The following is a 26540-nucleotide window of genomic DNA, read 5'->3' on the forward strand; positions in this document are numbered from 1 at the left end:
GCAACTAACGTTAAATGAATGTTGTAGGATAAAATACAGGTGGAAATAAGTCAAATAGTACACGGCTGCTCGCTCTCTTGAACACTCCCATTGGTACCACCACTGCATTAGCACTGTGTGGTTCATTAGCAGGCATGTTACTATGATGTAGCTACATGACTGAAGATGTGTGAATATTATACTAATGGCAGAGCTGAGACCTTGGCTTGTTACTGCTGCTGCTGCTGCTGTTGCTGCTGTTACTGTTACTGTCATTTGTGATTTGTCTTTCTGGGTGGTTTCAGTCTTGTACAGGCTTGTATGAACATGTAATAATAAATGATAACAGTTTTAGTTCTATGTTGTGTTGTCTTGTTTAACTGTCTTTTGCGCTTGATTCTAAAGTACGGTGGGTCACAGGATTGATTATTCTTATCGGTGCCCTGTTTCACAGTGTCCTGCCTTTCCATGTTACAGGGGCGGGACGTAGCTCGGTGCTAAAGTGTCTGTGGGATGGTGTATATAAAATATCTCTTGCTGCTAATAGAAAAGAGTAGCCCATGAAGTGGCGACAGCAGGTTTCCTCTCTCAATATCTGTGTGGTCCTTAACAATATGTCTGATGCCATATAACCGTAAATAAAATATGTTGAGTGTGTCGTCAAATAAAACATTTCCTTCCCTCCATGTTACCTTCTCCCGTGGTATTGTCCCCACATACCCCCTTTTTGATGGTGTAACCCATTCTTTCTATTGTGCTTGATCCTAAGGTGCAATGGGTCACAGCATTGATTGTTCTCACTGGAGCCCAGTTCCATGGTGTCCTAACTGCCTTTCCATGTTACATTCTTCTGTGATATTGTCCCCACTCACTCCCCTTTGATGGTGTAACCCATTCCTTCAATGAGATGCTGGCTTCTTTTCAGGGATGGTATGAGAGTGGGAGATGAAAAATCGTTTTCAAGATGGTATGAATGGACTTTGCGGAGCAAAATAGTTCATAGAAACTGTTTTATATAGCAGCTGTGCCAAATTCAAAACTTGTTAAAACAAACAAAAAATGAGGGGGAGGGCAATGGCTGTAACTGTATACACTGGCGTAAGAAGCGTCTCTCCCTCTTCCCCCCCCCCCCCCCCCCACTAGCAGCAACGATGGTTTTTATATATTTATATATATGTGTGCACCCTCCACACACTTTTTGGCACCGTCCTATGCCCGTAATATAAATTGCTTGTTTGATATACTGTGCAATGTTACATGCAAAATAGTTGTACAAAATGGATTGAAACCCATTATATATATGCTAAATACAAACCAGAGGTATATGTATAACAGTTTTTTTCTTAATTGACATCTTGTAAACTTGCCGGTTTTAGTGAAAGGTACACGTGTATTCAATTTTCCACTTTTGATTCGAACTAATACTTGTTTCGACCCAAATTACTAGCCACGATAGCTATGGAGTCTAGAAGACTGTACAAAAACAACTCTGATGACAGGGAAATTTCATCCATATTTCGAAGATGACACTCGTCCCAAATCACAGCATTCCCGGATGATGGTATAAAGCTGCATCTAGTTTTGCCATAGTACGAGACGGGGTAGGGGGTGGGGACAAAAAAGATAGACCTGTTTTCGGGAAAACTGAACTTGCTTAAAACCTGTTAACCATGTACATGTATATAATCCATCATGTTACTTCATATATTAGTTGTAATCCATGTAAAAAATGTCTAGTGATTTGTCTGGCACCCTATATAAGCTAGTAATGCTAACACAAATAAATGATGTTATTCAGAATTGCACAGGGACTGGACGTATCCCAGTGGTAAAGTGCCTGCCTGATGTGCGGTCGGTCTAGGATTGATCCCCGTCGGTGGACCCATTGGGCTATTTCTCGTTCCAGCCAGTGCACCGCAACTGGTACATCAAATTCTGTGGTATGTGCTATCTTGTCTGTGGGATAGTGCATATAAAAGATTCCTTGCTACTAATGGAAAAAATGTAGCGGGTTTCCTCTCTAAGACCATACCGTATGTCATAATTACCAAATGTTTGACATCCATTAGCCGATGATTAACAAATCAATGTGCTCTAGTGGTATCGTTAAACAAAACAAACTTCAGAATAGTGCATTGTCGTTTAATTCGGGCACAAATCAGCCTTTTATTAGTTTTAGGCCCTGTAAAGTCTCTAAAGTTTTATAAGAACGGCAATTGCAGTTGTAATATTGCACGTATACCCTGATGAACAACACGCGTACGTAGGCTATCGTCAATGACGATCTGTGAGGAACGGACTTTCAATCAACCTTCTGGTATAAAGTAAATTAGGCTGAAAATGTCTGAACCCCGTTCCACAAAGAAAGAAAAGGAAAGGAAATGTTTTATTTAATAACGCACTCATTTTATTTACGGTTATATGGCGTCGGACATATGGTTAAGGACCACACAGATATCGAGTGAAGAAACCCGCTGTCGCCACTTCATAAGCTACTCTTTTTCGATTAGCAGCAAGGGATTTTTTATATGCATCATCCCACAGACAAGATAACACATATCACGGCCTTTGGTGTACTGGCTGTAGCGAGAAATAGCCCAATGGGCCCACCGACAAGGATCGATCCCAGACCGACCGCGCATCAAGCGAACGCTTTACCACTGGGCTACGTCCCACCCCCGGTCCACAAAGATGCATTTAAGGTGATCTTAGGACTAAGATTTGAATGTAGTCTAAAGTTGTATTAGCACGTGCACAGTTCCTTATAATCCATACCCACCGTGATAAGCAGCATGCAATACCCTTTAATATTTCACGACGATCTGTGAGGATCAGACGTTTAATTAAGATGGAAACGATCACGATTCCAACAACTGTATAACAGTTCCATAGCAAAATGAGATATTTCATCAATCTTGAGCAGTGTTTGGGGGGGGGGGGAACAATATCGAACATTTGTTTTGTTTTATTTTATTTTGTTTAACGACACAACTAGAGCACATTGATTTATTAGCCTAATCGGCTATTGGATGAAACATTTGGTAATGTTGGCACATAGTCTTAGAGAGGAAACCCGACAGCACATACCACGGTCTTTGATATACCAGTCGTGGTGTACTGGTTATAACGAGAAATAGCCCAATGGGCCCACCGAAGGGGATCGATCCCAAACCATCAAGCGAGCACTTTACCACTGGGCTACGTCCCGCCCCTAATTAAAGAATAGGTCCATCGTTGAGGTTCGATCCTGCGACCAGATCACCTCAAGTGTAAAACTTGAGATCAGTTTACCCTCCAAATGTATAGGCTAGTAGCCTGCTGGGTGGTCAAACCGAAAAACGTTCCACTTTTAAAATGGTACAAAAATGTATGTCCAGAGGCGGATTAAAGAGTGTGTGTGTGGGAGGAGGTGATGGGACACGTGCCTACAAATGTCTATCCAAGTGCCCCCTTCTTCTTCTTTAAAAATGTTTTATTTAATTGAGTTGCCCCCCCCCCCCCCCCCCCGAGTTGGTCCGTGTGCCCGTTTTCCTTTATTCCCCTCCCCTAAATATTTTCTGGATCTGCTCCTGATGTCAATAATGTTATAACTTATAGTCCCTACCAATGATGGTCGACTTGCAAAAAGTTTAGATGTTTTTTGTTGTTGTTATGGTTGTTTTTTGTCTGTTTGTTTGGAGTTTTTTGGTGTGTTTTTTTTTGTCTAGGATAAAACACACTTCTTTGCTTTTTCAGTATTGAACGTTTGCTTAAAGCGCTGTCGGTCTAGGATCATTGGGATATTTCTCGTCCCACCCAGTGCACCACAACTGGTATATTAAAAGTCATGGTACATGCTGTTCTGTCTGTGGGATGGTGCATATAAAGATCCCTCAAATTACCAATGTTTGACATCCAGTAGCCGATGATTAATAAATCAATGGGGTGTCGTTAAACAAATCAAACTTTTGAAGAGACTAAGATTCCATATTAGGTCTACCAAATGTTTCACATCCAGTAGCGGGAGTTTTTGAATTAGACAAAATTTAAAGATTTCAATTGTTTCTCGTTCTCAGACAATAATCAAATTAGTTCAGCGTCCTAAAAAGAACGTAGGCCTATATGATAACACTACATAAATATTTAGGATAAACACGCTAAAAAAAAAAAAATATTTGGTTCGAAACTTATTTATAAGCCACGTGCGGAATTAATGTTGTCAGACAGTTCAAATGTGTTATAGCTACATGTATCAAAAATATTTGTTTTCCCTTTCCAAAAAGCAGGTGGCACCGTGGCAGTGACTCCCACCCCATGCCCAGCTACCGATGCCTAGGCATACAAATAGTTATGTTAATTTTAAGTTAAACGCAATATAACTAAAAGATTTTTTAGATGTTGCCAAACAGCACTGGAATTTAATTTAATAGTAATCCATTTTCGGTCAAGCTCTATTTACTACTGTTAAAAGTGACCAATAAAATACGACGTTGGTGGCAGATGTGAACATTATACCAAACTGTAAGATGACTTGTCATTGGTTATTTATATCACGTGACTACATTAATGTCAGCGCACTGTGTGGGATGTCTTAAGTGTCATTACGATCAAACAAAGTGTGTCACTGCAAAGGAATTCATGTTTTTTTATTTCTTTATTAGTAAAGTAATGTTGCAAAAAACATGCGGTCTTTTTGAACCATAGCCTGTCGCCGCCGTATTGGCCTTAAAGTTATTAAGTGGCGAGGATCCGACAATAAAATGGCGAGTGAGAGTGGCACCTCCTACTATCAGGTGTGTATTTAAACTCGAAAACTAATACATCCGTTTTGTTTGTTTAGTCAGGTTGTCGGCGAGCGTGTTTCTCATTAAATTCATAAAGTCACATTTGCAGCCCAGACTATGTTAACGATGGTTATGACCTTTTTACGTCAACATAATAAGTTCCTGTTTGGACAAAATGCTTCAAACTTGCTAAGTTCAGTCAAGTAACTTGTTACTCATTAAAATCTGTTTCATAAGCTCGGTACTATATTTCAGTAGATTTAGCATATAACACACATAGTATTGATGTTGGAACTTTTAAAAATAGAATATCTGTAATGTTGTTATTGTCTTTGTGTTATGTAAACAAATGCAGAAGTCGAAAACAGGTCATTGTCAATGTCCATTATACTACACTCCTGAAAAGAGTTCTGAACGTTCCAGCATACTAATATTATCACTAGCCCTAAACCGAAGCCTGAATAAACTGAAGGCTGGAACTATGGGAAGTCTTGCCATACTGTATTGTCATTGGTGCAGTTCACCACAAAATTTATCATGATTCATGTTCATAGTCAAATTAGCCATTGGCTAATTTTTACATAAGTCTTAAAAGTTTTTCTTACATCTGTTTTCATTTTTAGATCTATTTGAACGAATGATTGCATAATCCGTCCGACACTAAATGTCAACTCATCAAATACTTAGAACGATCATTGTATATCACAAACAGTTCCTAACAAAATAACAGTGTCATTTAGAATACAACGTAAAAATGGTTGTTTACGTACAGCTATTTTGAGCCTGCCTACAGCAGGTTGGTTTTTTTCATGATTACTTTTGCATAAATCAACATAACTAAAAGGTTATTTTACTGTATGTAGACATATTTCAAAAGCACAAATTTAATTATGTTAAATACTAGCAAATAATATTAATATACATCCGGATATGCATGATATGGGCTATTTTCACAAAAAGGAGCAAATAACGGTAAAGACATAGCCATGTAGATGCATTAGAAAAGCTTGTGGTTAAAATTATATACCGGTACCCAAAATGTCCACTCTGTTATTGTCACGGTCTGAGGCTGAGAATTATTGTGTACAAAAGCACATGTTATTGTTATGGAATTGCAAATCTCTAAAATACTACGGGCAATTCCACAGTTACTCGCGTTACATTTTTACCATACTAATTCTTTTGATTTTGTCAGGATTAATAATTATACATTCAACACTTATTTTCTTTATTATATTTTATATTTGATTAGTTAAATAATCAATGTATATTATAAAAAAAAGAAAAAGGAAATATGATGATTAGTTTTCGTACTGTGAATGTGTAAACATCGGTTACTCGCGTTACAAAAAAAGGACATGACAAAAAATAAACACTTACAATCCAAAGTCTCCTCATACTGTAACAGTTATGATAAAAGTGGATATATTGGTGTATAGCTATGATGTTTAGGTATCTTTATATGATAAGAGTTTTGAAATTGTACAATTAATACTTTTTAGGTTATCAAAATAGTCGGTTACTCGCGTTATGGTTACTCGCGTTACAATTTGTCCGCTATTTGGTAATGGCTAAAAAAAATAGATTTTAAAGAAACATAACAGTTTTTAAATGTTAACTTTTATTGAGAGAAACATCAGAAAGCCACATATATCAACTGAGTAAATATTACCAACAAATTAAACTTACAACAAGGTAAACAATGAATAAATTAACCATTTTCGGGAATTAACATCAATTTTTAGGATATTGAAATTTGACGCGAGTAACCTGGAATTGCACATATATATTTAGGCTTATTAGACAGTAATTGGCACCAAAAACTAACTTGGTGTTAGTAAGAAGTATGTTGGCATAATTATTCATACACTGGTATTGTTCTATTAAAATAAAATGTCGCCTTACATATTTTTTGGTTACTCGCATTACAATTTTAGATGTATCCGTGTCGTGTTTCATGTCACTATTGTGAAACATTTTTGGTTTCACTACCTGTAGTATGTATTAGTGTAGGAAAATATCAAGTGTCGTTTGTTAGAAACAAGAAATAAATGATAGAGAGGAAAAAATTACTATTTCGGTTACTCGCGTTACATTGTACTAGGTGGTCTATTTGACCAAGAATTACAAACATAACATCATATTATGTAACTGCAGTGGGTGTAACATGTAGGTATTAGATATGCTATTACAAATATGCAACCTGTATTTGATTGTATAAAGCATAATTTATGTATTATGGCCTTAAAAAATATGCTTTTATTGTATTTATTTGTCAAAATAATAGGCACCTATTCAGCATGCGATATCTTTTTGGCAACAACCTCATTGACAATTTTTTTTTTTATTCTTGAACTTCAGCATATTGTTGATCACAAAACAAAATAATTGATATTTAAATATTGAGTCTTTGTCCACTTCGTCATGGAATTGCCTTTAAACTGCAAAATGTAAGTAAACCACTCACAAATTTTATACATTTATAAGTTTCTTAAATTTCAATTTTAAATATTAAAATAAGTACACTGCATATAACTTTAAGTTGCACCTATTTTATTGTCTTTACCATTATATTATCTACAAAAAGAATAACATTTTTATTAGTTTCAAAGTTATCCATTAGATGCCACTGTTACAAGCTTAGATTGACACGTTAAGTACATGAATACTATTACTAGCTTGGTATCTTTATAGGCAAGTTACCGGCCTCGGTGGCGTAAGCAGGCCATCTGTCTACAGGCTAGTAGGTACTGGGTTCGGATCCCAGTCGAGGCATGGGATTTTTAATCCAGATATCGACTCCAAACCCTGAGTGAGTGCTCCGCAAGGCTCAATGGGTAGGTGTAAACCACTTGCACCAACCAGTGATCCATAACTGGTTCAACAAAGGCCATGGTTTGTGCTATACTGCCTATGGGAAGCGCAAATAAAAGATCCCTTGCTGCCTGTCGTAAAAGAGTAGCCTATGTGGCGAAAGCGGGTTTCCTCTAAAAAAAAAATCAGAAAAAATCTGTGTGGTCCTTAACCATATCTCTGACGCCATATAACCATAAATAACCGTAAATAAAATGTGTTGAGTGCGTCGTTAAATAAAACACTTCTTTCTTTTATAGGCAAGTTATTTTTAATTCTTAAAAAACTTTTTCAGTCACACTTATTGTCTGTCTTTACCATTAATTTACTAAAGTATCCTGGAAACATGAGACACCCACTATTTATATTTTTTCATTCAGTAAATCTGTTTTTAAAATCCATTTGCATGATTGCATCACAGAAGTACATTGCAGATGGCAGAAATACCATGTCATTGTATACTATTATGGCTTATGATTAAGGGTAAAAACAGAAGCACAAAAATATTTTAATGTACATTTTAACAAATTATACATCTCTTGTTTCCAGGGCTAGCTCCACCACTCGCCAAATTAGCCAATTGCAAATTTTAAGTTAAAGAACAACTGGCGAATTTTATGTTAATTTGGTTGAAAAAAATTTGTATAATAATTGATATTTTGTTGGGAAATAGCTATGTAGGTTTTTCATTTTTTAGATAATTTGGTGAACTTTTCTGATCACCCAGAGCTAGCCCTGTCTTTCGCTACTTGAAATTATGCACCACGGAACATATCTGCATTAGATTTTACTATTAAAGACATGAAAAACAACATTTTATATTTGCTAAAATTCTTTACCATGATTTGCCCCTTTTTGTGAAAATAGCCCATATATATATATATATATATATACTAAATTTTTAGTATTCACTAATAACTCATTACTCGGAGTTTCAGGCTCCTCGCCTTCATCAGATGAGTGTTTATAATTGTGACAGTTAAGGTGACGTCACGCTGTGTGTACGCGGCGGTGCGCTCCTGACGTCATGGCACGTCAGTCGTGAGACTCTCGGCTTGTTGCTGTGGCGGCATTTTGATATGAGTTCTGTCCTTTTGTTGAGTAGCTTGTCTCCTTTTTCAAATAGTATTGAGAGCTTCTCCTCGATGCACAGGTTGCATTGTCCCGAGCTGCGTTTCCGTGTGTCCGATTTCCTGACGATTTCCCAATTGATGTGATAGGCGGTTTTTTTTCGTTTGAGTTCCCAGATGTATTTTGACAGTTCTGTCTCTTTTTCATAGCGTTCATATTTGAAAGATTTAGTGTGGTTGTTAAACCTCTCCTTGAATGTACCTCCAGCAAGACCTATGTATGATCTGACAGTCTTACCAGATGCCACGTTTGCCCGGTATACGAGGGAGCTAGTTTGGCAGTTGCCGTTCATGGGGCATTCGTTCTTCTGTCTGCAGTTACAAGGCTTTTTTTGTGCGGGATCGGTTGAGCTCTGGGTGATTTTCGTGTTGTGGCTTTTGATTATTGCTCCGAAGTTTTTCATGCAGCTGTAGCTGATTTTCAGGTTGTTTCTGTTGAACAATGTGTGGTACTTGTGATTACTTGGGAAATGCTTGGATATCAATTTGATGAACACGCTACCGACGTTTGTCTTCACATTCTTGCTGAATGGGGGGTTGAACCATGTGATTTTTCTGGGTCTTTTCCTTTTCTTTGTGTCTGGTTGTTCTCTATGTTTAGGCGGGTCGTATTGGATGTTTACTGTGTAGCCACTTGCCCTCAGCGCTTTGTTGTACCCTAGTGCAGCTTCCGCGAAGTAGTCTTCATGGGAAGACAGAAGGGAAATTCGTTTGCCGATTGATTTTGGTATTTGCTTCGTGATTGCGGGTGGGTGGTGGGAAATATGAACGCTATGAAAAAGAGACAGAACTGTCAAAATACATCTGGGAACTCAAACGAAAAAAAACCGCCTATCACATCAATTGGGAAATCGTCAGGAAATCGGACACACGGAAACGCAGCTCGGGACAATGCAACCTGTGCATCGAGGAGAAGCTCTCAATACTATTTGAAAAAGGAGACAAGCTACTCAACAAAAGGACAGAACTCATATCAAAATGCCGCCACAGCAACAAGCCGAGAGTCTCACGACTGACGTGCCATGACGTCAGGAGCGCACCGCCGCGTACACACAGCGTGACGTCACCTTAACTGTCACAATTATAAACACTCATCTGATGAAGGCGAGGAGCCTGAAACTCCGAGTAATGAGTTATTAGTGAATACTAAAAATTTAGTGTACCTGCTCCACTAACATTGTGTTGAGCACTTTATGTCCAATAGTGATAACAAATATATTACTATATATATATATATATATACATATATACAGTTTGCCATCATTGAGGATCTTTACCCACAGCAGAAATATTTAACCAGTGGCAGAAAAGTGCTGTCAGTGATGCTCCCGATGTATGGCAATTTAACACAACGGCGGAAATTGCCGTTATTAAGTTTAAGCCCTGATACATGTACATGTTTGTTTTCATTTCCAATAAAGCCTTTAAAGGTAGGGTCAACTCAAACAAGAGCCTTATGTATTGATATGCTACGTTGGAGCAAAAACGACAACCCACGATACCCAAGTGATAATTTTATTTTCTTTGGGACTACGTAATTGTTCAGTTCTGTGGTTTTAGGTGGAAAAGTCTACTTGATCAATAGTTTTACAGAACTATTTACAGTAATAAACCATGTCCATTACCATTTTAGGGGCGACAGGTAATATTCCACAATACCGGTATGTATTTTTGTATCTAGACAGTGTCAATTAATTGGCTTGTCTGGTTACCAATCAAATACACACCTGCCAATCAGGAATCACAGGTAGAAGCAACTAACAGCAAAGACCAATTAACTAAGAAAACACTCCGTGTATCATTTCAGTACGTAGGTTAATGCATGGACAAAACATTGTTAATTATTTCGACTTGTGTAACCACTTTGACAATGGTATTTTATTTTGTATTGAAAAATAATATGTATAGTGCTGGATATACTTATTGCTGGCTTAGTGGGATGTGTATTATTACAGAACATTGCAATGTATGACTATTTATCATCCCGCAAAAATCAGGTAGATTGTGTTTCTCTAGTTCTAAGGGGGCCTGGCGTTAAGTGTTACATAACCACCAGCTCGCCAGAGGACGTACTCGCTGAGATGGTACAAAATGGCTGTGCCCGTTATATATAATAGCCATCACATTTAACCGTTTTATTAATTAACTATATGATTATACTTGTTGATATTAAGCAATAATGTGCATTATATAATGTTGAATATGCATACCAGGCCAAATGCCTTAATTGTCCCTTCCTTTAAAGGCCATTTTAATTTTATGTAAACAAAAATAAAAAATCTTATGTTAAAATTGCTTTTTGGAAGAAGGATAAAAGGCACTCTAATTAATTTTCTTGAATAGTTTTGTTTTATTTAACGACACCACTAGAGCACATTGATTAATTAATTGCTTGAATAGTGACATAATGTGTATGATTTTCCCAATGATCTGCTGTATAGAGTACATACTATAAATGATTTAGAATGATGTTCCCTGTTGGTGGCCCATTGGACTATTTTTCATTCCAACCAGTGCACCACTACATTAAAGGCTGTAGTATGTGTTATCCTCTGTGGGATGTGTTATCCTCTCTGTGGGATGGTGCATATTATTTACAAAAGATCCCTTGCTACTAATGGAAAAATGTAGTGGATTTCCTTTCTAAGACTACGGCAGCTTTACCAAATCAGTGATAGAAATAAGAAAAAATTTCACTTGTCCACTGGACAAGTATACCACAAAATCTACTTGTCTACCAACATTTCCACTTGTCTATCTATGTAGGACAGAAAGTGGATGCAGAAGGAAAAGTTAAAACCCTGGACTTTTCTTTTTAAACCAATTCGCTTGTTATTCTTCACTTCAGATTGCATGTAATTTCGTGACTCAGGTGACTACATCAAATTGTAGAATTTTTTACTGTCAAGATAGTTAAAACGTAAAACAAAAGTAATAAAAAAATTAGTGTTTTTCGGACACATCACTGGTTTTCAACTTTCACTTTCAGCAGAAGGCCTGGAAATAATTGTTTGGCGGATGCAATTTAAAAACACTTAGCTTGGGAGGTGGGTGTGTATTTTCATCATCAAACAAATAAATTATTTATGTTATTTATGTCAGCCGAGATGTTCCAAGTGGGGAATTCGGAACTCAATCGCAACTCAAAGGTATTCCGAATATTCACGAGCTAAGACTGTGTTTATTTAACTCTCAAACCACAATATTTGTATAACATTTTGCAATGAGAAACCGCTTATTTCATTGGATTTTTTTTTTTTTTTTTTTTTTTTTTAAATACAACAAATTGCTAAAAAAATTATGATACTGGTTTGTAAAAATATATTTTACGTGTCCGCCGGATAACCACTAAGGTAAATTATGCTTGTGCGAGTAAATTGTCGGGACAAACGGACAAGTGCTTATTTCGAACGTAGACAAATATTTGACATCCAATAGCCGATGATTAAACAAAAACAAACTTTAACTTTAGAATTATGTCACTTAGTAGACGTCCTTGTTTTCAATTCAAGTTTGGAAGCAGAGCTCCACCTTAGCAGTAGCCCGGGCTGTTTTGGCTACCAATTTGTTGCTCAGGCTACAGTCCACTGGGCTACTAGATTAAAAAAAATTCTTTTGCACAACCAGTTACTCCGCAATCATCAAGCCACTTAAACACGTAAAAGCCCCACCTAAAACAACATGTTTAAATTAAAATAAATGATTTTGATTTTTACTCTCTGTGTTTTAATTTATTAAAATTATGGGGCTATCAACTTTTACTGAGGGCTACCAGATTTTATAACCTGGTAGCTGGTCTACCAGTGAAAAACATCAAGGTCTGGTATTAAATTGTAACATGCTTTGGAGAACATGTGAAAGCAAAAGTAGGAATGACACTTTTTGCACGTTATAATTGGGAATACAAGGAATTCAGTAAAATCCTAGTTCATAATTTAATCATAAAATTAACCTTTAAATTTTAATCAACATTTATTAACGGCACATGTTCAATATGTATGAAAACATACCAGCAGTTTGTTGCAAAAACTGACAGCAAATAAACAATATAAAAAAAAGAAGTCACTTTGATTAAACACTGATCAATTGCATCATGATGTAAATTTGTGAAGAACAGTAGTTTTTGCATTGATCAGTGAATACGTAACTGTAATTTTGTATATTTATTACAGTCTTTTGTTTATTTTGTATATGTGGTCGAGAGGAGTCATGTATCACTATCAGTGTTATGTTTACAAAAATTAAAGAAACATGTCCACTAATGAAATTAGTTTACAATAATCATGACATTCGTTAGATAAATGTTAAGCTATTTTATAACAAACCAGGGTGTGCACTTTACGGTCACCTGATTGCCCATGGCGAGTCAAAATAGCGTCGGGCAAGTCAAAACCGTATCACGTGTTGCCCACATGGTGACTGAAAATTTCTGCATATTGTATTATGTATCAAAATGGAAATAACTAATGTTTGTAAGATATCTACATAATAGCGATTACTTCCCCAGTCTATCGAACAGTCTAAAACCATTCGGAATGCCTCTGCCGGTTTTGATTATGTATTCGGAAAACCTCGGCCATGTAAATGGGTTTGTAGGTTCAATCGGAACACCTTGATCAAGTCCATCTTTACTTTCTATTTAGTTACAATTGGAACAACTCGTCACATTACACTACGCTATGTTTCGCAGAAAGATTTTGTTTAGGTCTCACTACACAAGATGTCATCTGCCATTGAAACCCATGTTAAATTGCCCAACTTCAAATGAAGACTGCCAATAGAACAGTTTCTTGTTGGCACTAACAACATACACCATTGCAAACATACACTATATAAGCATTTATTTTCACTCCAAAATTGAGAACATTTCCATCTCAGTTTTTTGTTATATGATCTCATCTGGCTGTAGTACTGGTCCGAACAAGTGGTTCATTAACCAGTTCACTCTGTCTGGCTCTTGCACTATACACCCATGTCCCAAAAGGTCAATGCACTATATTGCAAAATACAGCCAGAAGGATTACCATTGAACATGCATATTGTTTTAATTCTTCACCATTTCCTGGAAGTGAATATGTGAACCATAATGAGTCACAATTAGGAACTATAGTGTACCATGATCAATCAACTCTCACCTGGAAGTCAACTGTGTAGTGAGTCCAAAGGGTCCACCAGAATAACCTGAGTCCGTGACGTCACAGTTGAATTTACAATATATACATGTGTATGTGTATATGAAGGGTCCACCAGAATAACCTGTGTCCGTGACGTCACAGTTGAATTTACAATATATACATGTGTGTGTGTATATGAAGGGTCCACCAGAATAACCTGTGTCCGTGACGTCACAGTTGAATTTACAATATATACATGTGTGTGTGTATATGAAGGGTCCACCAGAATAACCTGTGTCCGTGACGTCACAGTTGAATTTACAATATATACATGTGTGTGTGTATATGAAGGGTCCACCAGAATAACCTGTGTCCGTGACGTCACAGTTGAATTTACAATATATACATGTGTGTGTGTATATGAAGGGTCCACCAGAATAACCTGTGTCCGTGACGTCACAGTTGAATTTACAATATATACATGTGTGTGTGTATATGAAGGGTCCACCAGAATAACCTGTGTCCGTGACGTCACAGTTGAATTTACAATATATACATGTGTGTGTGTATATGAAGGGTCCACCAGAATAACCTGTGTCCGTGACGTCACAGTTGAATTTACAATATATACATGTGTCTGTGTATATGAAGGGTCCACCAGAATAACCTGTGTCAGTGACGTCACAGTTGAATTTACAATATATACATGTGTGTGTGTATATGAAGGGTCCACCAGAATAACCTGTGTCCGTGACGTCACAGTTGAATTTACAATATATACGTGTGTCTGTGTATATGAAGGGTCCACCAGAATAACCTGTGTCCGTGACGTCAGTTGAATTTACAATATATACATGTGTCTGTGTATATGAAGGGTCCACCAGAATAACCTGTGTCAGTGACGTCACAGTTGAATTTACAATATATACATGTGTGTGTGTATATGAAGGGTCCACCAGAATAACCTGTGTCCGTGACGTCACAGTTGAATTTACAATATATACATGTGTGTGTGTATATGAAGGGTCCACCAGAATAACCTGTGTCCGTGACGGATGAATTTACAATATATACATGTGTGTGTGTATATGAAGGGTCCACCAGAATAACCTGTGTCCGTGACGTCACAGTTGAATTTACAATATATACATGTGTATGTGTATATGAAGGGTCCACCAGAATAACCTGTGTCCGTGACGGATGAATTTACAATATATACATGTGTATGCATATATGAAGGGTCCACCAGAATAACCTGAGTCCGTGACGTCACAGATGAATTTACAATATATACATGTGTGTGTGTGTATGAAGGGTCCACCAGAATAACGTGTTGGTCATGCCACATTTTTAATAAGGTGATATATGTTTGAATTGAAATCTGCAATTGTGGACTATTTATGCCAAAGAAAGCATGATTTACCAACTAATTCATGCAAACAAATTGACGCGAACACACATAGAAACACACAAATTCATACAAATAAAACAGAAGCGAAAACACACACACACATACAAGTTCACACACATAAACACACACACACATAAATTCACACACACACCCCACAAATTCATAAATTTGCACACATACGCACGCACACACTATATATCATACAAACACTATATTTCACAGACATACAAATATCTGTTTCTCTTAAATCAGCTGTACATTCATTTTTGACTACACTCAACTGACTGTCGCTGATTTCGTTAATAGATATACCATTAAAATGTTAATTATGTATGAGAGGACACATTCAAGAGAGAGAGGAAGAGGAGGGAGGGGGAGGTCGGGTATCACAGGTATCACAGGCTGAAATGTTTCCTGTTGGTTTTTCTGCTTAGTCACCTGTATACAAGAATTTAATATTTATACTGGTCACACGTAGAGTACCTTATTTTAATGAGTCATTCCATGTCAAATCAACTAATCACCCTCGCACTTTGGTCTAAGATTCCCTTGAAATTTGTGCCAAACATGCCTCAGTTATTCACATGAACAAGTAATGGACATTTTCCTAACTATGGTAAGAGTTGCATTTAGCTGAAAAATGGCCTCCGTAATTTTCCTGCTATATTTCAAGACCTATTACTGTATCTCAGGACATAATGGACTTAGTCTTGAAATTTTGCATGGACACTAAGGAGGTTATAAAGGACTGATTTATAGCAGACTGGTGCTTTTCAGTCATCGGACTGAATGACGATACAAAAAAAAAAAAAAAAAAAAATGTTTTATTTAGCGACGCACTCAACACATTTTATTTACGGTTATATGGTGTCAGGACTGGATACAAATGAAAAATGTCGAAAATGCAAGTTTCCAGATTCTAAAACAATGTTTTACATTAACTGCACACACAGTCACAACACATAATAACCTTTTTTGTCTATGAAGTACACCCCAATCACTGTATAACTGTACAGTTTTACATCTATATTCTGTTTAGTTATGGAATAACACCCGAAAAAAGAAAAAAATGTCAGATTGGGAACATTTTTAATGACAAAAAAACCCAGTGTGGGTTAACTTCAAAAATCCTGAAACCGCTCATTTTATAGCTAGTGTGATGTAGTTTGTGTACATGCCAAATGTCATCTATATAGAAGCCCTTCTTGGGAAATATGATTTTCAATTATGCATGATTTCAGCATCCACAAAGCATTGCTGAGGGTATAATTAGTTGCATTATTAAAATATTTTCTCATTGTAAAACTGCTGACATTTCAAAAATATAATGGATTGATCAAATGGCATGTTTGTCTGTGTGTGTGTGTGTGTGCACATGCGTGCTTGCATGTGTATACAGTATTTTATAAGTTGTAGAAGCATCACGAGGGGTATATGGCTTTTTATGTACCCTCTGTGTGTTCTTTTACCCCAAGCCGAAGGCAGGTGGTAAAAGAGCACACAGAGGGTACATAAAAAGCCATATACCCCAAGAGATACAACGAATTTATCTTGCCGACATGTTAAACCATATAGCCAAATAATCAAAATAACGCCAGACAATAATTCTTAACAATTTATTAACGGAGCCGTACCACGTGGACGCGAACGAAACCACTTGCCAGTGACGAAAAATAGTTCCATCGATAAACGAGTTTTTAACTTCAAATGTTTGTAATACGAAATTGTCTGAAACGGATATTAATAAACAAAAAAACAACTTGATTTATTTATAATCTAATCATTGCTTTAGCATTAACTGGGGTGGCTGGAAACTGTTGGAAATTACAGACGGGGTATAAGAGAATTTGGCTCCGCCCACAGGGGTACAAGGGATTTGTCCAACGGCAAACAACCAATGAGATTAAAGAATTTTACATGAAGGCGAATTTTACATGAAGGCGAAATAATATTTATTGTTATATTATTATTGTATGTATGGATGAATGGATGGATGTATATGTATTTAGTACCATGTAAGAGTCATGTAGTTTTTATTAAGTTGCCAGCAATTTATCCTTAGAAACAGTGTTGTGACTACAGTTCATGCCAGATTTGTTATGTCTTTCATCCTTTTTATCCAGATAATACTGGTGGCCATTTGTTGTGGTTGGTGCATTTAGTAGACACAGAATACACTGGAATGACACGTACCAGATGTTTTTTCTTTCTAGCCAATGAAATGATCTTGCTGGACCATGAGGATGCATGAATGAAATTTTAAAATCTTCATGTTTCTTGGATATATCTCTTATATGACCAAGCCACCACTGGGTTTTTTTTCCTGTTCAGAGTCGCAAAAGTTCTTTGGTATCATCATCTAGATCAGAAAGTTTCAGGAGTTCTTGTTTTCTACTTAGTTTGATGACATTCATTGTCTTCAGATCCATAAGTACAAGAAGCTAAACATGTAGCCATACTTGCCAAATGATACTAATCATTAATTTCTAATGTTCTTGGTAAATAAAAAATAAAAACCCACCCACATTTCACCAATGTCAGTTTTGAATATTTGGACGTGCTGTCTTGGGAAATTTCCTGATATATACTTTCAGTTTGTGAGGTTTCTAAACAACTGTTTTGTACTCGTCATACTATACAAGCAACAGTAAAACTACTTCACCGATCCCAGCTCCAAGGGGTTAAATGAGCTAATGTTTTTGGTGTTACTGAAGAAAATATTTCATCCTGTAAACAATTACTAATCTTAAATCTATACAAGTAGCAAAATTACTGAAATGTGGCTATTTTATAATGAGAAAATATATTAACAATGTATGTTTTAACTGGTTATATCCTCCGAAATGCTTTGCATATGCTGAGGTCATGCATAATTCAAAGATAAATTTCCCAAGAGGGGCTTCTATATTGATAATGAAATTTGGCACACACAGACTACATCACATTAGCTATAAATTGAGCTCAGTTTTAGGATTTTTTAAGTTAACCCACATTAGGTTTTTAGTCATTGAAAATGTTCCCCAAGTGACATTTTTTTTATTTCGGAAGGGTATTATTCCATAACTAAGCACTACATAGATGTAAAACTTTACAATTATACAGTGATTGGGGTGTACTTCATAGACAAAAACAATTTTGTGTATGCAGTGAATGTAACATACCGTTTTAGAGTCAGGAAAATGGGTGCTCGTGAAATAAGTTGCATTTTCAACATTTTTCATTTGTATCCAGTCATTCAGTATGATGACTGAAAAGCACCAGCCCATGCAAAATTTCAGAGCTCTATGTCCATTATGTCCTGAGATAATAGGTCTTGAAATATAGCAGGAAAATTACAGCGGCCATTTTTCAGCTAAATTTAACTCTTACCATATAGTTAGGAAAACGTCAATTACTTCAAAAGTATTTGAAATACAGAACTCAAATTTGAGATTTGTTGATGTGGATAACTGAGACATATTTGGTACAAATTTCAAGTGAATCCGAGACCGAAGTGCGTGGGCGACCTCAAATATTTGTTGATTTGACATGGAATGGCCCTAATCAGATTGATATTTACTTCACGTATAATCATAAATCCATCTTTTAAACATAGTTCACAATGTTATTGTCGTCTATTTGTTGTAATGCAATATAAAATAACCTTAAATATATGAGGTGTCATGGTGATTTTAGTTTATTTCCATGTTTGAATATAATTCCGGTCAAAGTATGCTTTTCTGGTTATAAAGGGTTCTATTCAATATACACGCTTGCGGTTTTGCTTTAGGGATTGACCTGTTGTAGGGTCATTTTAATATGAATTTTCCCACCCAACAGGTTAGAACACAGAAAGACAGACAATTTATGTTTAACATGTCAGTCTTGATCGACTGTCTATTACGTAATTTGTGTATTTATAATCACACGTCGGTCCTGATCGACTATCTATTACGTAATTTGTGTATTTATAATCACACGTCAGGCCGCTGTTGTGCATGTGTCCTCATTTCAGCCCATGCTACCTGACTTCAAATACCTGGTGAAAATGCTCGACAGCGTAAGCACTTGACAACAGACACCGTTTCTTGTTTGTTTTTCTGCTTAGTCGCCTGTATACAAGTATATATACTCAGCGTCACTATTGTAGGGTCACTCCTATTGTTAGTACTACACGTTAACGATGCCCGTCTAACACACTAATTATGAAAGAAGGAATGTATGGCCTTCATGGATTAGGCCCAGAGTGAGGTTTCATAAGTAGCATTTGGATTTCAAGATGAGTAATGGTACTTCCGGTTAGAGGCCACAACAAAATGGTAAAACACATGTACCTACTATCACCTCAACAAATGGGTTGTCTCAACTCACTCATGTCTGAAATTCTGTATGTTGTGCCCGTGCAATGTGTTTTCACCATGGGTATAAAAGTGTGCATGATTGCTATCCACATATTCACGCACACTTCAGTTGAAAATGCGTCGTGTTTGACTAATGTTGAGAAGGGCAGTGGAGTAGGTCAGATACAGGTTGAACACGGTCAACGAGAAGTCGCGAGGCAATTTAATGTCAGTCGTAGTGTGATTGGGTGGATGAGGCAATGACTTCAAATGACTGGTTCAGTTTCCTATGCACAAAGACCAGGGCCAGCATTGAGCAAAGCAAAAACACGACACATTTTCAACTGTTTTTGTGTGTGTGTGTGTCTGCCAGTGTGTTTGTGCGTGTCTGTCAGAGTGTTTTTGTGTGTGTGTGTGTGTCTCTATCAGTGTGTTTTTGTGTGTGTGTCTATCAGTGTGTTTGTGTCATATGTGTGAGTGTTTGTGTGTGTCTGTCGGTGCCAATAAAGGTGCCCTCGGCAACCGGGATATTGCTAATTTTCAACCCTGCTAATCTGGCAGAATTTTAAATATTTGTTCATTCTTTGTTTTCAGGGAGGGATGTCTAATAGAAACTCATTTGGAGAGATCAACATTCGGTATGGGATTGAAGCCGACGTGTCTGATGCTGACAGACAGCAGCGGCTGGAGGAAGTGCGTGAACAGCTGCGGAAGGAGATCCGCAAGGAGATGAAGATAAAGGAGGGAGCGGAGAAGATGCGGGAGGCGTCCAAGGACAAGAAGAGTCTGAACAGCATTGTAAAACAGGCCAACAACAAGCTACAGGACCTGCAACAGGAGCTGCACGAAGTCAGCTCTTACATGCTCCTGGCCAATGCGGCATTCTCACCAGACACATTCTCAGGTGGGTGTTTAGCTACACGAAGTTAGCTCTTACATGCTCCTGGCCAATGCGGCATTCTCACCAGACACATTCTCAGGTGGGTGTTTAGCTACACGAAGTTAGCTCTTACATGCTCCTGGCCAATGCGGCATTCTCACCAGACACATTCTCAGGTGGGTGTTTAGCTACACGAAGTTAGCTCTTACATGCTCCTGGCCAATGCGGCATTCTCACCAGACACATTCTCAGGTGGGTGTTTAGCTACACGAAGTTAGCTCTTACATGCTCCTGGCCAATGCGGCATTCTCACCAGACACATTCTCAGGTGGGTGTTTAGCTACACGAAGTTAGCTCTTACATGCTCCTGGCCAATGCGGCATTCTCACCAGACACATTCTCAGGTGGGTGTTTAGCTACACGAAGTTAGCTCTTACATGCTCCTGGCCAATGCGGCATTCTCACCAGACACATTCTCAGGTGGGTGTTTAGCTACACGAAGTTAGCTCTTACATGCTCCTGGCCAATGCGGCATTCTCACCAGACACATTCTCAGGTGGGTGTTTAGCTACACGAAGTTAGCTCTTACATGCTCCTGGCCAATGCGGCATTCTCACCAGACACATTCTCAGGTGGGTGTTTAGCTACACGAAGTTAGCTCTTACATGCTCCTGGCCAATGCGGCATTCTCACCAGACACATTCTCAGGTGGGTGTTTAGCTACACGAAGTTAGCTCTTACATGCTCCTGGCCAATGCGGCATTCTCACCAGACACATTCTCAGGTGGGTGTTTAGCTACACGAAGTGTGCTCCTGGCCAATGCATTCTCACCAGACACATTCTCAGGTGGGTGTTTAGCTACACGAAGTTAGCTCTTACATGCTCCTGGCCAATGCGGCATTCTCACCAGACACATTCTCAGGTGGGTGTTTAGCTACACGAAGTTAGCTCTTACATGCTCCTGGCCAATGCGGCATTCTCACCAGACACATTCTCAGGTGGGTGTTTAGCTACACGAAGTTAGCTCTTACATGCTCCTGGCCAATGCGGCATTCTCACCAGACACATTCTCAGGTGGGTGTTTAGCTACACGAAGTTAGCTCTTACATGCTCCTGGCCAATGCGGCATTCTCACCAGACACATTCTCAGGTGGGTGTTTAGCTACACGAAGTCACCTCTTACATGCTCCTGGCCAATGCGGCATTCTCACCAGACACATTCTCAGGTGGGTGTTTAGCTACACGAAGTCAGCTCTTACATGCTCCTGGCCAATGCGGCATTCTCACCAGACACATTCTCAGGTGGGTGTTTAGCTACACGAAGTCACCTCTTACATGCTCCTGGGCAATGCAACATTCTCGCCAGTCACTTTATCGGGTGGGTGTTTAGCTACACGAAGTCAGCTCTTACATGCTCCTGGCCAACGTGGCATTCTCACCATACATGTTTTCATGTGGGTTATTAGTGTAACTGCTGTTTGGATAACATATATATATATATATATATTAACTTCAATATGAAAGGTCATGATATGTACTGTTCTGGCTGCGGGAAAGTGCATATATCTCTTGCTGCTACTGGAAATCATGAAATCTAGTACAAGTTGTACATGCAGTATCATTGAAATCTTTTTTAAATCCAGTACCAGATTTTTTTCAGTATCATGCTTTTAAGCGTGGCGGCCCGCCCAACTATTGCATTTTGCCGCCCTCCTTTCACATTTTGCCACCCTCCTTTATTTTTTTGCATTCCTCTTTATTTTTCCACACCCTACAATATTTTACAGCACCTATTTCCAGTACTTCCAAATGCACACTTTTTTCCACACATAAAAGAAAACAACAATTAGTCTGCACACTGTACATCAAAGGAAACAAGCTGGGTTGTGTGTACAAAAAGAAACTGACGAAAAACCTACGACAGTTACTGTAATGTAATTTAACAGTATTTTTAACAGCTACTATTTTGTCCCATACGTGTATCCATTTATATGTTCGATACACACAATAAAAGTTATATTTTATTTGAGCAATGAAAACATTTTATTTTTTATGGATTCGGCAATCTCGGACTGAAAAACCACTTATTTGGTGCAAAATTTGTCACATGATCAGAACGGTCATTCTGTGTTTTGTTTCCGCTAACTATCATCTGATATTTTGTCCTCAATTGCAGATATAATTGGTTGTAACATGATTTTTACTTTCTGTCATTCTGTTTATTCAGCATTTTTATATAAAATATTATAAATTTTAATTTTTAGGGAGTTATCACCGCTTTTAAAAACAACGGTATTGGTATTGTTTATCATTAAAATCATTTATCTTGGGTGCCAAATAATATATACTGACACACAATGAAAACGCAAAACAGATATTTTTCAATATTTTGTTGTGATTAATGAAAAATATATTTATTGGACTTAAAATAACAATTTATGAGAGGAAGATGGTGGATGATTACTATTCTGGAGAGCAAACTCTAGTCTCGCAGCACGATGTCGCGGTGTCATGATGTTACCATTGTACGGGCATCTGCATCTGAGTCCAGCCGTTGTGAGTCCACGGATGACCGTCATCGGATGGATAGTCCTTCCATGACGTCCTATCGTGTTGCTTGCTGTCATCGTCGCAGTTCTGAACCGGTCACGGAGGTGGTGATGTCAAATCTGCCGATCTTGGCGTGGGGTCGTAACTGGACGTTGACCAGGTCAAGGTCGATCACGGACATTCCCGGTCTGTTGATGACGTTCAACAAGTCGTCCAATTGTTGATGGATGGACTCTGAAGGTCCTAGCAACTTGGCTTTGCGAAGTCCCCCCTTGAACCATGCCCAAACGCTCGCTTTGTTCTTCTCTGAGTCGTGGCATTCTTAATGTGACGAGGAATATATGACACCGTTACGTGACTTTTATGTGTCCACATACTGGCATTTCATGTGCATTGCATGCAGCATGATTGAGCATGTAGTGAACGCATTTCACACCATTTTGTGTGTTTCTGCTATTGTATGTGTAACCAGAACAAAACCAGGATTAAAACCCAGACAAAAGTACCAATCAGTGGCTTCCTCTCATAAATTGTTATTTTAAGTCCAATAAATATATTTTTCATTAATCACAACAGTATATATACTATCTTTACAAAAACGAAACTATATTTTATCAGCTGGCAATATCAAAGTGATCAATTCATTCGATGAAGATGGAAATGAAAACATTTTTATCCCACATTAGGCGATCACTTTACAAACATCTTTATTGTTTTTCATGTATCTTGAAATCGTTATTAAAATAATCATTTTAAAACTTTGATCAGTTCAGCAAAACCGGAAATGCCCGTGAATATCAGACCGACATATTTTTTGGTACCAAATACTGAGAGGCAAAATAAGGAGTATGTCTTTCCACAAAGTCAACCAACACACAACGATATACATGTGTGATCATGGATGTTGGTATTGTCCTAATTATTCAAGTTGTGACATTTATTGATATTTAAAAAACAAAACATTATGTTAGAAATATTTATATCCATGGTATATGTACATGTAGATTTTACTTACTTTATTTTATATTTATATTTTTGGACAGCTGTTTATACTGCTTTAATTTATGTAAAATTTTTATATCTATTCATTCATATATTTATCTTTGACACTCAAAAGCTGATGTATTGTTTGTGCTAGTCTGTTGTTAAACATTCATGCATTCATTCATAAAGATTTTAAAGTACTTGATTGCAGTTCTTAAAATGAAGAACTATATGTATGTTTTTTGTTTGTTTCAGAACATGTAAAATCTCCGGAAAGAGATGGCCATGGCGAACAGTCTAACATCGATCATCGGAAAACTCTTTTGCAGAAACAGCTCAATATAGAATTAAAAGTGAGCTTCTATTAATTATTTTACACAAAATGTCAGCAGTTTTACACAACACTTAAATAACTCAGTATACAAGTTGAATTAAAGGTTGTTTTCAATTTGTCTCGTCTTGACTTAGTTAAAAGGCAAAATAGGCAGTGATTTTGCAGGGACACCATCAACTTTTCTTTTTAGCTCCAGCATTAAGTTACATGTTTTTTACCCATCAACTTACATTGTATAAGTCCTAGATCAGTTACTATTTAGGTACACTTGAAAAACAAACACCAACACATTTATATCAATTCCATCATTTAAACTGGAGGAACAATTAGAGGTAACATTTTCCACACAACTGATCATGGATTTTTTAAAATGATAATTAAATCAGTAAAGCCAAATAATTTTTTTGTTGTTATAATTGATCAATGAACATGCAGGGTTCTAGATCTCAGTAATTTGGGCACAGCAGGGACTTTTGTCTTTTCTGAACGCAGGAAGGTTGTTTTAGTTCAGTACTGTCAGTATTCAGAAATGCATTTCAAGCTATTTTAATCTAATTAAACTTAATATTTCAATGGTTTTGAGAGGAAATGTTTTCAGGTCAACATGTATGTAGTTAATTTGTGTGTGATTATATTGGGCATATGTATTTTGGGTGCACTGTTTATCGCCTCGACTTTGATGCAATTTAAAGGATTCTAGGACATTTCCCCCCAGGACAATTCCTCCCTTGTATATTCTCTCTCCTCCCTTCTCCCCCCCCCCCCCCCCCCCCCCTCAGTTTTGATATATGACATTTAAAAATGTTTTATGTATTGTTTGCTTGTTTTGTTTCTCCTGTAAATGTCTGATAAACGTCAAGCAACTTACAAACAACCTCTAAATGTAGACTGTTGAATGTGTTCATGTGTTTGTTTTCAATGTTTTACATAAAATATTATAAAATAATAGTGGGATTTATTTATACCACTAATGACTGGGGGGGAAATGCCCTGCTACCCATCTAAATCCCTGACATGACCTGTTTGTAGCCCTGTGTTATGTTGAATGCAGGTAAAGCAGGGAGCTGAGAACATCATAGCGATGTACAGTACGGAGCCTTTGTGTTGATTTCAGGTAAAGCAGGGAGCTGAGAACATGATAGTGATGTACAGTACGGGGTCTTTGTGTTGATTGCAGGTAAAGCAGGGAGCTGAGAACATGATAGCGATGTACAGTACATGTACAGTACGGGGTCTTTGTGTTGATTGCAGGTAAAGCAGGGAGCTGAGAACAAGATAGCGATGTACAGTACGGGGTCTTTGTGTTGATTGCAGGTAAAGCAGGGAGCTGAGAACACGATAGCGATGTACAGTACAGGGTCTTTGTGTTGATTGCAGGTAAAGCAGGGAGCTGAGAACACGATAGCGATGTACAGTACATGTACAGTACGGGGTCTTTGTGTTGATTTCAGGTAAAGCAGGGAGCTGAGAACACGATAGCAATGTACAGTACGGGGTCTTTGTGTTGATTGCAGGTAAAGCAGGGAGCTGAGAACATGATAGCGATGTACAGTATGGGGTCTTTGTGTTGATTGCAGGTAAAGCAGGGAGCTGAGAACATGATAGCAGTGTACAGTACTGGGTCTTTGTGTTGATTGCAGGTAAAGCAGGGAGCTGAGAACACGATAGCGATGTACAGTACGGGGTCTTTGTGTTGATTGCAGGTAAAGCAGGGAGCTGAGAACACGATAGCGATGTACAGTACGGGGTCTTTGTGTTGATTGCAGGTAAAGCAGGGAGCTGAGAACATGATAGCGATGTACAGTACGGGGTCTTTGTGTTGATTGCAGGTAAAGCAGGGAGCTGAGAACATGATAGCGATGTACAGTACAGGGTCTTTGTGTTGATTTCAGGTAAAGCAGGGAGCTGAGAACATGATAGCGATGTACAGTACAGGGTCTTGGTGTTGATTGCAGGTAAAGCAGGGAGCTGAGAACATTATAGCAATGTACAGTACGGGGCCTTTGTGTTGATTGCAGGTAAAGCAGGGAGCTGAGAACATGATAGCGATGTACAGTACGGGGTCTTTGTGTTGATTGCAGGTAAAGCAGGGAGCTGAGAACAAGATAGCGATGTACAGTACAGGGTCTTTGTGTTGATTGCAGGTAAAGCAGGGAGCTGAGAACACGATAGCGATGTACAGTGTGTTGATTACAGGTAAAGCAGGGAGCTGAGAACACGAT

General features: G+C 37.9%; 1 protein-coding gene across 2 annotated transcripts in view; it reads left to right on the top strand.

Moving 5' to 3' along the window:
- Nucleotides 1–4548: 4548 nt before the first annotated feature.
- The window catches only part of LOC121384292 (serine/threonine-protein kinase N2-like), a 50156-nt gene continuing 28164 nt past the window's right edge, over nt 4549–26540 (top strand). Inside the window, exons 1-3 of one of the 2 annotated variants that reach the window (XM_041514607.1) lie at nt 4549–4751; nt 20164–20473; nt 24240–24337. In XM_041514607.1, coding sequence (XP_041370541.1) covers nt 4719–4751; nt 20164–20473; nt 24240–24337 — 441 coding nt within the window. In that variant the 5' untranslated portion in view covers nt 4549–4718. Of the gene's footprint in view, nt 4752–20163; nt 20474–21697; nt 21753–24239; nt 24338–26540 lie in introns of those variants that run through there. The other variant, XM_041514608.1, reaches the window with a different exon arrangement.

This window comes from Gigantopelta aegis, chromosome 10 (assembly GCF_016097555.1).
Source record: "Gigantopelta aegis isolate Gae_Host chromosome 10, Gae_host_genome, whole genome shotgun sequence".
Classification (NCBI taxonomy): domain Eukaryota; kingdom Metazoa; phylum Mollusca; class Gastropoda; order Neomphalida; family Peltospiridae; genus Gigantopelta; species Gigantopelta aegis.